This window comes from Hylaeus volcanicus, chromosome 5 (genome assembly GCF_026283585.1).
Source record: "Hylaeus volcanicus isolate JK05 chromosome 5, UHH_iyHylVolc1.0_haploid, whole genome shotgun sequence".
Lineage (NCBI taxonomy): Eukaryota > Metazoa > Arthropoda > Insecta > Hymenoptera > Colletidae > Hylaeus > Hylaeus volcanicus.
In genome coordinates this window covers 9,430,524-9,446,013 of record NC_071980.1, presented here as the reverse complement: position 1 = coordinate 9,446,013, position 15,490 = coordinate 9,430,524, and the positions used below count along the sequence as shown (strand labels likewise).

Sequence of the window (15,490 nt, the reverse complement as noted above, 5' to 3'; positions counted from 1 at the left end):
GGGTTGCCTAATTCAAGGGGCCAATTTTTGCTAGATTTCGGAATTCTGGCCGATTTTGGATTTTTGTATCAGGAGCACATGATATGCGAATTGGTGGTATAACTCTTAATTGCATATCGATACTTACTTTTGATATCAGGAGAACGTGATGTGCGTGGATTTATCATAGTTTTTAATTCTGTCTCGAAACTTACCTTTTGTATCAGGAGATCATGGTGAACGAGGAGATAGCATAACTCTTAATTGAATATCGATACTTACTTTTGATATCAGGAGAACGTGATGTGCGTGGATTTATCATAGTTTTTAATTCTGTCGCGAAACTTACCTTTTGTATCAGGAGATCATAATGAACGAGGAAATAGCACAAATTTAATTTTGGCCCGAATTTTACTCATTTTATTAGGAGGACATGGTATTAGAAGAGGTGGAATTAGTTCTTAAAACTAGCTCGATACTTACCTTTAGACATGCCGGGAAATGAAGAGAAATGAAGGGAACTGCCGGGAGTTGATAGGAATTGTCAGGGGGTGTTAGGGGATATGGGGTGGTGTTAGAAATTGTTAGAAGGCGTTAAGGGATGTTCTGAGATGTTGCAAGGTGTTAGGAGGTGACAGGGCATGTTAGAGGGCGTTAGATGTCGTCAAGTAATATTAGAAGTTGTTAGGTGTCAGGAGATGTTTGAGGATGTTAAGGGATTGTAGACGGTGTTAGGAGATGTTATAGTTCAGTATGTCATGTTAACGGGCGTTATGGTTTATTGAAAGACGTTAGGAGGATGTTGCAAGGTATCAGAGGATGTTACAAAGCTCTAAGGGATGTTACAGAGTGTCAGGAGGTGTTAGAGGGCATCAAGGGATGTTAGAGGGCGTCAGGGGTTGTTAGACGGCATCAGGGGTTCTTGGAGGGCATCAGGGGATGTTAGGTGTTAGTATGTGTCAGTCGGTTTCAGGATTTGTTAGGAAATGTTAAATGTGTTAGGAGGTGTAGGAGGTATTCCAAAGTGAACGAAAAGTTCGTGTCAGTGACCGACTGCCGACGCGGCTAAACGAACACTGAACACAAATTTCGTTGTCATCATGTAGGCGCGCTGCATGCCCATGTTAGACGGGAAACGATTCTAGCGAGCTTGTAGGCCCGGTTGTTGTATCGTAAGCGCGTAGGTGTGCCCCTGTTATGCGGCATCCTATGCTGGCCGGTTCGTCAAGTCGGTTATCACCTCGTAGGCGCAGAGGTGCCCCGGTTATGCGGGAACGATTCTGGATATTTTGTTTAATATTTAACAAATAATCTATTTTTTCGAGACTCAATTATTGTTCAGTCCAACTTGAAAAGCCCCATAAACTGGTGTTTTCACTTCTAAATATTATAAAATGTATTCTTAAATATACGCTTCTGGTTTGGAGCCAATTTTGTCAAGTGTCTCATTCTTTTTTCATTTCGAATTTATATTTTACACCCGTTTATATTCAGAGGAGGGCTTCAGTTTTGTGAATCAGCCTGTATCGCGGCTGCGTAGGTGCACCATTGGGGGTGAATGCAAACGAGCGTCGACCAGCTTCTTGGCGAGGCTCCGATTTTACACGGCCTCCTAAAACTAACGATAACGAGTGACATACGAGCCTTTTTTTGCACCATCTCTCGCTCTCCTATCGCGCGGATAGGACAATTTCGTCCTCCGTATCTTTGTGGGTCGTGGCTCTCCGAATGTTGTCGCGTTTCCACGACGCCACGGGATAACGACCCCAGATTGATAACGTAATTTAATCGGGCGACGAGGAACGCGAGTGACGCGGTGGATTCGGTACGTTTAAAATACAGCGAAATACCATATATGGTTCGTTGCACTTCCGTTCTAATCTCGATCCGCGTTATATTTCTTTCGTAACTGCGCTCCCTTTTACGACTGCGCTCTCTTTGGCTCCGTGTGCGCTCTTTAACTCTACCCCCTATCTGTCTCCTCTTTTGTTGTTTCTCGCTGCTCTTTATAGAGCTCTGTGCCTTTTTGTCGTTTGATAACTCTGTTCGCTTTCTGCAATCATCCCTCTTTCTCGCACGCTACAGCATCCTCGCAATTCCGCCTCCGAAATTTTAGCGTCTCTTTTAGTGACCTCAAATACTGCGTCGTAGGCATTATGGCAACGTAATGCTCGCCAGGGAATAAAAATAACTGGCGTGACGCGGCCTTTGAACGTTTCTTTAATTAAGGGCTCCCTTTAGGATCGTTTGCCTAGATTTTGAAATTTTCCGAGAGTGCACGTGTAAGGAGCTAAGGATATAATGACGATTGAATGGTAGGATGTAAACTAGAGGCTTGGTTTCTTTGGGTTGTACAAACGTGTCAATTTTTTGATTATTAAGATCGATAGAAATAAAGATAGGATAAGTCTTTAATCACTGACCTACTCATAGAAAGTCTATATCTTCGAAGAGAACATTAGTGAATATCAGTCTAGATTTACCTCCTGAATGTTAATAAATCCTGGGATCTGTACATCAAAATTAAAAGGCCTATAAATAAACCCCTCTACTCGATGCAGTTAATGATAGAAAAACGAAAGTTAACTGTTAAACCTATAACAACGTGTAAGATTCGTACCACAGACTTTGAGTCGAAGATGGAAAACACGAGTCAATCACGTCATGAGGAAAGGGCGCAAGGATTTTTATACTTGATTATGGCACGCGCAATACTACAGTAAATCGTAGGTCAAAGGGTTAATCAGACAAAAGGGACCACCTACAATTTTCACCTTCGAAATCGAGTTACGAGTCGATTGTGCGCGAATCTACTCGTGAATTTTTTGCACCGAAATCAGTTTCCAAGCGAACCGAGTTATCGGGCTCGCTCGAGCGCCTTTATCACGGCTTTTAATTACACCCATCTCGCTCGATCGTCGATCGAATCGACTCGTTCGAATTTACTGCGAAATTAATGTCGAAACGTTGTCCGTTGCCCATGAAAAATATCCTCTTTATGCTTGAGCACAGCGTGTTCTCCAAAGATTGAACCGAGGCGGAAGCAACCTGCGCGTTCATCGTCGGAGTGTCTCTCATCTTCGTTTTATGGGGCGTGTTTTCGAGCGCGGGGCGCGAAAGGATAAACGAGTTCCGAGCCGGGACATCCACCGCTCGTATTTGTCGACTGATCGATGCTGCATTTATTTAAAACGAACGAGAAACCCGAACTTAAGTAAAACAGGCACGATAAATAGGGAACGTCCGGCGAAACAGACTCTGTTACGATAACGAATCGATCGCTATGAAATACCGATACGATATTGGGAATTTAGGTGTCCTTTTTTCTCTACCGTTGAATCTCATGATTTGTTTTTCCTATCAGCTATTAATCCTACAGCTTTATTTTTGCGTTGCCCAATGGGTGGGTCGTGTATGTTTTCTTACAACTAAATTATATTTTTCCTATTTCAGGAACGATATTTCGTGGTTACTCTAACAACACGAGGGTTGGAACGATTAAATGTAGTATATTTAAAGGATGCTTGTTCGTCTGGTTTTTCTTCTTTTGTTTTCCGATCGATGTTACCGTTGCATTTCTGGACCAGGAAAAATATTTTTCATTTATTCTAAAATGTAGGCGTGAAAACGTTTGAGTGCATAGTATATTTAAACGATCCTTCTTTCTCTACATTTTCTTCAAATACCTAATCGTTTCTTTCGAAAGAGAAGAACTTTTATCTTCGAATAAGTCGAGTCAGATTCTCCTTGCGCGGACGAAAATCGACAACGAAAGGCGTATCTGAATAATGAAAAGCAGTCCCGTCCGTTGGGTGTTTCATTATTTACACGGATGTCCGCGAACGAAGGAAGGATTATCGTTCTGACATGCAGATTGTTCCACCGAAACCGCGCGGTCCAGGCAAGCGACGCAATGGTGAGATAATTTATCGTCCACGCTATGCACAGTCCAATACGTTTTCATGATTTATTAAGAACCCGCCACGTCTGCTCCATTTATGGAAGATTTCTCTTCAATTTCGAGTTTTTTCGAGACCCACTTCCCGTTCACGTTTTATCGCTGACCTTGCTCGATATCGAGAGAAAAGGGACGAAAAGGGACTTTCTTAATTCGTCTCTTAGTTAAATACGTGGACAATTTTTAGGATATTAAGAAAAACATGTTACTAAGCACGTTACTTGTTTTTTAAATATCACCTTCGACACTTGTACAAGTTACGGTTTCAAAGTTCCAAATAAAAAAAATGTTCCTATTGCAACGATGTTGCGGTCTGCGAAAGAACAACAAACTCGGCAATCGAGAACATTGGCGATGGGGCACGGTTCGATATTATCCTCTAAGCTGGGGCCAATTTCATCGCCGCATACGAATGGAAAGGCATTATACGGTGTTTTATTACGGGTGGAGGGGGAGGGCGCGGGTTAATTAAACGGTACTTTGAGTTTCGCCCGGTAACATTAACCTTCAGCCGGCTGAAAAATATGTGGAGGAAGCTGCCGCGGTTCGCAGCGGCTTTATTACGGCCGAATTAATTAAAATACACTTAAACGGAGTATCGTTAATTTCGGACCGGCAATTTAATAGCTGCTCGGCTTCAGATTTAATCTAACGTTGGCTAGTCTTCCGCGGAAACGGCCGACCAAATTGCACCGGCGTTGTTGCTGTCGTTTCGACCGTTTTAGCTTCCCTTCTCTTTACGCCTAGTGATGCGCACGAGACGAGATAAATCTCGATCTCGTCTCGATTTCGAGATGCGATTCGCAAGACGCACAGACAAGACGTGCAGGGAAGTTCGCGGTGAATAGAAGGGACCCGAACGATTCCGTTTTGAAGTTTAAAGAGATCGTTCTCTAATTTAAAATGCACGACAACGTGAAATAACGAAAGCATCCGTCGCGTATGTCGCAGCAGCTGCGAAGAAGCTCTCAAAATCGCGAAATAAAATTCCCCAAGTTCGATCCAAGTCGCGAGGTATGTACGACTCGATGGGGTCACGTTATCGTCCATCTTCTCGCCGGGTTGCGATTCACGGCGTCGTGTTTTTCGTGTCAACGGCATGGAAAGGTCACGCGGGCCTGTCCTTCGCCAGGGCGACACTTTATTGCGCTCGTATATACGAGATTAGAGGGGACGAAATTCCGGTATCCTGCCACGCTCGGACCTTTCGCGTTGTTCCTAGTACGAGCTGCCTTTACGGATTCAATATGTGAACTCGATAAATTCACACCCCTTTCCGTTCTCCAAACACCCCGTCCCCTTTCCAAGACTGTTGTTCGCACTCCCTGTCTGCTAGTTCTTCGACACACGCGAACGTCGTACGTTTTCTTTTAGAAAATTCTACGCTATTCCGTTTCTCCTCGGTACCATGGGTGCGTATCGAGTTTGTTTGCTTTGCGGGTTTCGGGAACCGTAGAATTGCCGTTGAATTTTCGTTCGAGAGAAGCTTTCGCGTTGAGCGGAGACGAAGGGTGCGCGAGCGAAATGTCTGATGAAAAACAGTGACGATATTTACTCGTAGGTCTTTTTGTCGCGAAGATTCGATGCTCGCTGCTTTGAATTTTACGCTTCAGGTATTGTTATTTTCGATACCACGTGAAGTAATTTCAAGATGATATAGAGACTATTGATTACTCTTATTCGTGATGCCTCAGGGACACCGAGGATCTGCCATTGTACTCCTATTCCTCCAGTTAATCATCCGAGGTGAATGTAACTCCGAGCTTTTCAGGGTAAGCTAATACATTTTCTACGCATGCCTCGTAGAAAATCTAGAGATGATCCAAAGGTGCTCTATAAGAATTTCGGTCATCCTTAAAGCAGAGCAACTCCCGATGAAAGGCGACACCGACACCTGTCCGTTGTCCTGCTCGAGAAATTCATTACAGAAATCCAATTTACGATAGCGCATCCGACGAGCGGGCCTGCACACCGGGCCGTTAATTAGTCCGGAGGCGCCTTGTTTACAGATGTGATTTACCAGCCGTTGATCCAGAAACTCGGTTCTCATATTATTTAATAAACGATCCGGTCGGATGTATTCCGAGGCACTTTCGGGGATAATCCCGTGGAATAGGGCGGCCAGTTTGCCAGTTTATGGATTTTACTGGTAAACGTTATGTTGCTAGCTGGAACGCTGATTACCCGCCCGAATAAATTATATCGTTATCAAGGGGTGCATTCGCGACGATTATCATAAAATCACCGAGCACCGAGGTCGATTTTATGAACTCCATTTCGTTCGTTTTAGACCGTCCAACGGAAAACGGCCGAACGAGAATCCACGACGTGCCAGGGTAACTCGTTCGTTAATTGCACGATAGCTTTCGCGTACTTAAAGCGTAATCGATGAGTGACTTCTTTGAAAGTCTTCCTTCGCCAAGGTTGAAAAATACGCGACTTTGGGCGTTAGACGACAGTGGAAATATCAATTTTATTCAAACTCCTTATCGTAGATTCGCTAACAAATGAATTCTCCATAGCTAAATAGGATAAACATTTTATCCTATATTCAGAGTCGGAGGGTAAAGATCAGAAGACTTTTTAAATAAAAGCATCAAATGAGGCTCTGACGAAACAGAGACCCAAGGAAACTCGCGACGCTTTCCTGCCATAGAAGACAGAAGACACTTTTGGGGAGGTTCCATAGAGCAGGGAGCGGCGTGGCGACGGAATCCGTCGCTTTCGATTAACCGTTCCATTTATCGATTGGACGAAAAGAGGGCGCAATACCGCGAGCGTATTGTCGCTGGCGGCCCGTTATTCGGAATCCGATTTTCAGGCCGGCGGACAAAGTCGTCGGATCGTTACGCGTTCGTCAATTGCCGCTCGTTAGAGCTCCGTTCGACTACCGTCGATATTAACTGATTATTCGGCGCCGTCCGTTCAAACAGCTCTGTTTCAGAAATTTCAGGGGTTTGACTGCGCCAGGGAAATTTTCGAGAGGACACAAAGGGACCGCAATTAATCGCGGCTGTATTGTACCGCGGCCAACGTCTTTTTCTAATTAACGCGTTCAAAGATCGATTGCAACCATTTTTCGAAACCGTCGCTGATGTATACGTTTGCTCTCAATCGTGTTTTTCTTGTTCCTTTTATCAACATTTTATCTAGAGGTTTATTTGCAATGAGTCTGCACCTAAGAATGCGTAAGTACATTCTACATTTGCGTAAGTATATTATTATACGCTGCCATTGACTCATGCATACTGATAGAAAGTATAATACTGTGTATAAAGTCTTGGGCCACTTATTCGGTCTTGAAATGTGCTATATATCTGTGAATAGATTAGGAACCTATCAAGATCGACAGAGAATTTACTCAGCAACACAATTGTACGGCACGAGCTCATGGGACATTAACATCAGAGTTGCTACACTAAAATTAAAAAGCTCACGAGACTCTCAGATACAGCGCTGACATTTCGAAAACTTTCGAAATCCATTTCAAGGGACGCAATTTGCCCCGAGAGAAAGCTTTCCGTAAACGTTCGGAAAATGTTTTGCTAAAAATGTTACAACCCAACGCGCCTCGTGCCCGGTAATAGAAAAAATTCAATCCCCCTTTTTTTTCCAATTTAATTTCCAGCCGCACTACTACACGCGTTACAGCGGCGATTTTTCATCTCCCGCGCCGACACACGAAAAACAATTTGACGCGGCGACCTACGCGATCCGCGGTTAATCCAACGATTAACCATCGCCGAAGCGCGGAACGTTCGCGTTTCACCTCGATTTTACAACCGCGTAAAGTGCATGCAGAAACAATAATTACTCGACGCGCGCGCCCGACAAGCATTATTTCGCGCTCTCAAAATCAATCCCGGGACAGCCAGTCCTCGCCTGGCGATCCCCATTCACGCTCGACATTAAACTCGAGCCGCCGCGAAAGCGATCCCCCGCGAGTAATCGCTCGTCGGCGCAAACAATTGTGACAAACTCGAGTAATTCCGCTTCGCTGCAACTACTCCGACGATACGAAAACCTCGCGTTAGCCGCGACTCGCAGGGATTCTTGCCTCGCGCGAGCCATTCGCCTTCTCGTTTCGATCATTAACCATTCCGACAACGTCAAAGCCTGGCTCCGCCGACGTTCGCGTTCCGCTCGCGTCGCAACTGAATCCCTGAAACGCGTGATTTCGGTTGGGTTTCGCGACTGTTTTCTCTCAGAGGTGGCCGAATATAGGTTAAAATATTAAAGAGCAAGTGGAAAATAAACAGTTTCGATAAATTGTTTCTTAAATACATATTTTCTTATAGGAATATGTCATACGAGGGTCTTTTGGTGAGAAGGTAGAACTACAAAATTTTAGGAACATGTTCTCTCATTTATTTCGATCAGTTTCGTGTGTCGTAGACTCTGGTCGGTCGATTGTCGCGTGTTTTGTAACATTTTATAATGGCGATTCCGTTAAAATTTGCGTTCAAGTGTGAACCGCGTAGTATAATACGTCTTTTTACCGCTAAAAACTTCACAGCCACAGAAATTTATCGAGAATTATGTTCTGTTTACGGCGATAAATGCGCGAGCCTGCAGATGGTGTTACGCGTTGGCGAGCATTGTTCCTAATTGGCCGCGAAGAGTTGCACGATGAAGAACGCGAAGATCGACCAGCGGACGCAAAGTAGACGAAAGTCATTACGCCTTGGGAATTTAAAAGCTTGTTACTCGTTATACGAAATGTATTGAAAGATGTGGCGATTACGTAGAAAAATAAAAAATTGTCTAAACATTTTAAAAATGACCTTGTTTTTGTGTTTTGACCATTCTTTCACAGCGTAATTAGACCGTTAAACTTACTTTCTGAACGACCCTCGTAGTAATGCTCGAAAACGTGGGTGTACTTTCGTAATCGCAACCTAATTGATCGGTTCTATTTATAACGAATTTCGAACGTTTAAATCAACCATTAAATAATTCTCTACTAACCGAGTCATACTACGTTCGAGGACCTCGCGAGTCAGATCGCGCAAGGGGGGAGAAAGAGGCGGTGGAGAAGGTTAGGTTAGGGTTACTGGCAATCAGGTGCGTTAATGCCAATCAATTATGTGTCCGGTTCCTCGTGTATCCCCTGTCCCCCGTCCCTCTCCACGAGTTCCTTCGTTCTGGGAGCCTCATCGATACTCCTCCCCCACAGCGTCGAATGGATATATTAGTTATCGATCTATTGGTTAGGATCCTGACACGATATTCGCGGGGTTTACGCTCGAGGTTCTCTGCGCTGGCTGCCAACATTGCTCTGATCGGTAATTTGACCGGGGACATGTTGATATAGATATGTTTGCGTGGATTCGGCCGATACTGTTTGCTCTATCCAGGAATTATGGATGAACCCTGAGAAATCCCTCGGGTCGAGGATTTTCCTTGGCAGTTCTTCGGTCGAAAGCTATCGGTTATCCGCCTGTACTCGCAGTCACATATCAGGTAACAAGTATTTCCTTAGCACGAAAAGGGGTCTATTTGTAGGCTTTGTTATTCCTGTGCTCGGCTTTACGAATTTATTATTATTAATTGGATCTATTTAGCGACAGTATGCAGGAATTAACGTCAGGCTAAATTAACGCTTTACAATGGCAACTAAATCTTCAGGGTTCGTATAAAATTATGTTACGGTATACAAGAGCAAAGTGAATGGCAGAAATCGTAGGGAAACATTATGCAACGCTGTTACGTCTATCTTACATCTGGCTTCATTGTCGTTTATTTCCCGTGCCCGCTACGGACGTAATTGAGACGTTATTAGTTTTCTTATATCGTGCTCGCGTGTCATCGATCTCGAGCGAACAGCCGCGAGTCGAAACTGCTTCGTTACCCTGGGTTCGTATCAATTACAGACCAACGGTTTCTGTCATCTCCGAAAAAAAGCAACCCCACGGTTCGTTAACATAATTTCCTGGAACTCGGTGGGTTTCGTAAAATAATTTCACGCGGCGATCAATCTTCGCTCTTATCGCGGAACGGCACGAAGCTCTCGCACATAATTCAAACCGCGCGCGGAATGTATTCGAAGAAACGTCGGCCAAGTGCCAGCGGCGGAAAAACTTGGGGGAAACGAGTGGAAACGGGGAGAGAAACCGCGAAAGAAACCGTCGGAGTTTCGCGCCGCGAACAGCGCCAATTCGATCGTTTCTTTCGCCTGGAATGAGCGAAAGCAATGGATAAGTTTCGAAGAAGTGACAGAATTTAAATCGCGGTATGACGACCTCGAAAATTAGTGGTCAAAGTTGTAAGAAAAATATAAATATCTTATATCTTTATTAATTGCTGTGCCGCGACCGACTGCTGTTATTCAGACTTGTGATAAACTAAACACCTTCGAAGCAACTAAATTAATTTTGTTTCGCTACGGTTCCCACTAGAATTTATGTTGCAACTAGAATCTCGCGGGGACCAAAACCTCGTTCGGGAAGTATGAGTGTATGGCACTTCAACTATCGAGGTCAAAGCGAAAATTAAAGACGCCAAAGTTATAATTAGCAAAAAAGATTCGAAATATTTCATTTCAAAATTAACTATTCCTTCCCTATCGTAAACGTACCAACGGACTGTTTACGTTTTACGTTTACCTCACGTTGAACGAATAAAAATTCCGCGAATCATCATCGCGACCATCTGTTAATCGAATGAAATTTCAACCGTCCCTGCAACAAGGTTTCCGTTCCCGCGGGAAACGCGTTGGCTAGCAGAACGGTGACGAAAAGCTGTAATTAACGATCCTCGATCGTTCCGGATAATTAAGCCTCAACTTGGCGACAATTAGTCGACTTTCCCCCGCCACTCGAGCGCCAAATACCATTCGTCAACCCCCTTTCGCAAAGAGGCTGTGTCGCGGTCGAGAGCGTACGGTTTCCCGTTCGGTTGACTGGAGAAAAAGCACGCGGTGCCTTGCGACAGTGGGAACAGTCGAAGGAAAATGTTAACTAAAAGTTTTCGAAAGGAGCGTTTAGTTAACGAAAGGATTAACCCTACAGTACGCTTAAAAAGTCAACGCTTAAATCGTTTGAGGTCCTTATACTACGCCTTGCGTTTGTTTCCGCAATAGAAAATAAATGGCGTACCGCATAAATAATTCGTCGACAGGGTAGTTTTAGGGTAATAGACTCGTTAACTGGTCCATACCGACGTCGCCGTAATGACATTCGATGGTAAACCAGCGCCTAATTACCAGCAGGCTCGTTGTACGATCGCGCGACCGTTCGCAGGCTCTGTCGTCGGACAATAGGTCGGTCTTTGACCAGTGTCCCGCGATCGTTATCCATCGGCTATCGTTCGCCTCGGTAGCTTTCCAATCAATTCGCTCCAGTGATTACTCGACGCGATGAAAATCCATTCGCTTTTAAATTCGTTTCCCTTCGTTTAATTATCTCGAATACGTGCTGTCGAGGACCCGAAACGATCTCCTATGGTTGTCGTCGGCCTCCACCGCATAATTTGATATCGGGAGTCCTCTTCCTAGCCGCCTCGCGAACAGGAAAACCTCGTTACGAGGAATATTTTCCAGACGCGAAATAAACACGATGCTCGGCGCCGCGCACAAAACAATTACAGATAATTGAGCGATACGATTCGTTAGGGAAACGCGCCAGGGAAAATGTCCATGGTTTTCCTAGCTCGTCCATCGATACGTTGTTTCAAATTCAAAGATGAAGAGATAGGTTGCGTGATCACGCTTATGGCGATCCATAATTTTAGAAGAAGTATGTATATTAGGGGGAACGGAAAGTAATATCGTTTCTGCGAATGTCGATACTTGTTTATAATTTATCAACTCATCGTGTACCAATTTACACACTAGATGACGAAAGACTGTTGATAACGAGGGCGATTACATATCCGATTGAAAATAAAAACTCTACAAATTTTGAATTTAATGTAAAAGAAACGACATTACTCTCCCGGTCTCCCCGATAGTATCGTTCGTGCTCTCTCCAAATGCCAAGTTATCGGTAACGATACATTAGCAAAAAATAAATTTCCTGAGACAATTTTGATAACGATATACCGTGTAAAACTCGTACGCGATAAAGATGACAGAATTGTCCTGGGTACGGCGCACAGTCACCGCGACTGTCGCTGAGAATCGTCGGCGAACGACGCGATACCGCGCTTCGAGACGCTTCCGTCGACGCTTTCGCGATCGTCGTAAATTGCCGGTATGCTCATGCGGGCTCTGCCGTCGTCGAGAGGACCGCGTCACCCTCCATCAGAGCGAAACTGCTAGCGAAAGAGCAGTCTCAACCTATCCGATTCTAGGACGAGAGGAAATGCTCGAGAGCCAGACGCTCGCTTCCATTCCACTCCCATCCCCACCCTCCCTCGTGGTCTCTTCCTTAAACCCGACTCTTTTCAATATTCCTCTGTCTCTTTCCTGGAAACTACTTCGATCTTTCCCTTCCCCTCGAGCTCTGTCCCCCCATCCTTCCTCTACACCCCTCGCTGGAGCCCCTTTTTATTCCCTCCGTTCAATCACGGTCACCCTTTCCTGTCTGTTTTATCAGTCAAACCATCCCGACGAATCTTATCTCGCCGTTATTACCTCCCGTTGATATTTTTCTTCTCCCTCTTCCTGTTTCTACCAACTTTGCAGCTTCCCAGCCCCGCTCGCTAACCCTTTCCCACGAGTCGCTCTCGTTTGCTCGCGGAAACAACTCCCGTTATCCCTCCTCCACCCTTCGTCTCTCCTAGTAGTCCAAAATCGCACCGTCTCTAGTTTTTCGCTAAATATAAATACAATTCGAGGGATGATCTAACGAAAGTACAGTTGCTCGTTCCCCCATTAACTATTTTATATGTACGAGCCGTTCACTGCGCAAATCGATCAACTCCACCAGTCACATAAATATTGTAACATTACTGACGATTATTTTTTGGCTGTTCTTTCTTATTCATTTTATATACCGTTAGATGAAAGCTACGTCTGCATTTGTGCATTCTACGGTATTTATTTGAATTTATATTATAACGGGAACTTTAACAAATTTACAGACTTCGCGCATACGCAAGAGTTGCAGAGTTACACGAGTTTCAGCTGTTCGAAAATAATAAGATTTTCAATCTTAAAACAATGCACATTATTTCAACGCATTTCTCGACCCTTTGTTTTCGAGTTAGCCGATTTGTGCAATGAACGGCTCGTATCTCAGCGTTTCCTCGTCAATCAAAGTTCTTTTTCGCTACCGTCTTTTCTTTTGGCGAACCTGACATACCTGAAGACAGTGTCTCCTCGCGAGCCAGCCGATGTGCTGAAGCTGCGGCGGATCCGGAAGCGCCGAAGCCAGTCGCAGGGCCTTCAAGGTGAGAGCGGCGAGCGCCGAGTGAAGAGCATTAAACCAGACATTCGCCTCGGCATTGTCCGCAGCCCGTAGCCAGCATTCGTGCACACCGTCCGGGGAGTGTAGTTCCAAGATGCGTCCCTCTGAAACCAGAAAATCGTACGTCAGAGATTAACGTGCTGCTAGCCATTCGGAAATTTGAATTTTCCTCGATCGATCCGTCGGAGGATTCCATTAATAGCGAGCGTCACCTACGGGGGTGCGTTCGTCGCGCCTGAAAGGATCCAGGTCCACGGGGCAGTAAAAATAAAAAAAGAAATATCGAATTTTCGATCAAAAGGAAATTACGCTCGAGTTAAAAGCCCCTTTTCCGGCTCCTAGCATCGAAGCAACGTTAATGAATTTACGTCGGAAAATAGCAGCCGCGCGCCGCACCCTCGAAGGGCTCCTTCCTTAAGTTTCTATCATCGGAAAGAAGCTTAAAATTAATAAATATATAACGGCTCGCAGTGCAAAATACAGTTTCGCTTCTTTGTCGGTTCACGAGCTACGCTTAAAGTGTAAATATACATATTTCAATTCTCGCGCGTTCCTGATTCTCTTAGCAAACATTTATTTACTAGAATTATCAAATAAAACATAAAACAAGGAAATTGGCTTACTAGAATACGATTAAAGCGAATAAATTGATCTGACTGTAAGTGCTCAATTTCTCTCACTAACGATTACAACTTGACGATGTTTGACCAGGCTGCTTTTCGTTAACATTCACGATATATGACACGGCTAGGGAACCTTATCAAACGGACTGCACGATAGAAGATCTTTGCGTTGGAAAACCCATCGCGATAAAACAGAGAACCCGTCCTCGAGGGCAGTCGATTCGCCAGGATACTACTTTCGTCGTGCAAGCTCGGCGAACCGTTTCTCTTGACAGTGACGCAAACGGAGCCTCCATCTCTGTGGAGGACATCGGTATCAATATTTGGATACAGGTCTGCGAGACCCCAAAGAACCGTCGTCGAAAACGCATGACCCGTCAAAATCGTTCGTCAAAGACTTATTCAAAGCCATTCATCAGCGGCGAACCAGGTCGACATCCCCGGGAACAACCCTCGCGGAAACATACGAGTGGCTTTCAACGGAAGTCGAGCGCGCCCCTCTCCACCATCGGCTCCCTTAACCCTTAATATCGTTTCTCGATCCAGACGTCGAGGCAGCAGGGGGTCCTATCTCGTCTCGGACTTAATAGTTTTCGCATCGCCGCTCCGGTAACATTATAAAGGCGCCATATAACTTGGCGAGTGGATGACAACTCAATTTCAAGTTGAGCCTGACGTTGCCTCGCGTGCACCCTTCGAGCCCGCATACTCGGTTGCTATCCTCGCCCCTTTGTTGCGCCTATCCTCGCGACATACCGATACGCACGCGTTTCGTTTTAGTCGAAGAATCGAGATCGAGGCGGTCATTACGAAACGTATACACCTGATACAGAGGGATAAAGCTTCAACTATCGTTATGGAAAACGAATATGGAGAAACATTTCAGGTAAAGGTTGGAAAATTCGAAGGGGTCCATCAGACGAGACTACTCTATTTTCTCGTTTCAAAAAATTCATGGACCTTGTCGCTCTGTAACAGGTTAGCTGCCCCTGCTCTGTATTAGTCTTATAGCTAGGGTGCCATTGCTCAGTAACAGGTTAGCTGCACCACCCTGTACATAAAAAATAGTCATACGCAATTCTCGCAGCATTCCTCGTCGCATCGCGGAAATATTTTTCGCGTTTACCGCGCCCCGAGCCTCATCCTCATTCTGCAAACATCGCCGTCTCTCCCGCAGGAACGCCACCCGGAGAGGGTTAACGGCTGCCTTTCACCCTCGCCCATCCCCACCCCAGTGCAGCAACACCCACCGATCCCCCGGGGGCTGGTAACGTTCGTTATCGCTTAAAAGTGTGGAAGAGAAACGAACATGGAAGTAGATACTTTGTATAAGAGACGGCGGACGTTTGTTACCGTTGCCTTCGCTGCCTGTCTTCTGCTCCGCCACCCCTCGCTGCACCCTCTCCAACCCCGAGGAGAAGGATGACCTGATACTACGAGGCGTTTAGACACGGCGTGCTTGTATTTAACGTCGTCTCGGTATCGCGCATTTTTAACCGCGTTCGCGTGCATTTCGCGGGCTTCTTTTTCGAGGATTCGACGTCGTCGATGCATCCTCGCCAATGAACCGTATTGTTTTT

The 15,490-nt window shown here is 45.2% G+C and overlaps 1 protein-coding gene across 3 annotated transcripts in view; it reads right to left on the bottom strand.

Annotated features, from left to right (window-relative positions):
* Positions 1-15,490, bottom strand: part of LOC128877385 (beta-1-syntrophin) — a 323,668-nt gene that overhangs the window by 54,258 nt on the left and 253,920 nt on the right. For all 3 annotated transcript variants that reach the window (XM_054124652.1, XM_054124650.1, XM_054124651.1), the window contains one exon: positions 13,183-13,391. In XM_054124652.1, the coding sequence (XP_053980627.1) occupies positions 13,183-13,391 (209 nt within the window). The remainder of the gene's footprint in view (positions 1-13,182; positions 13,392-15,490) is intronic.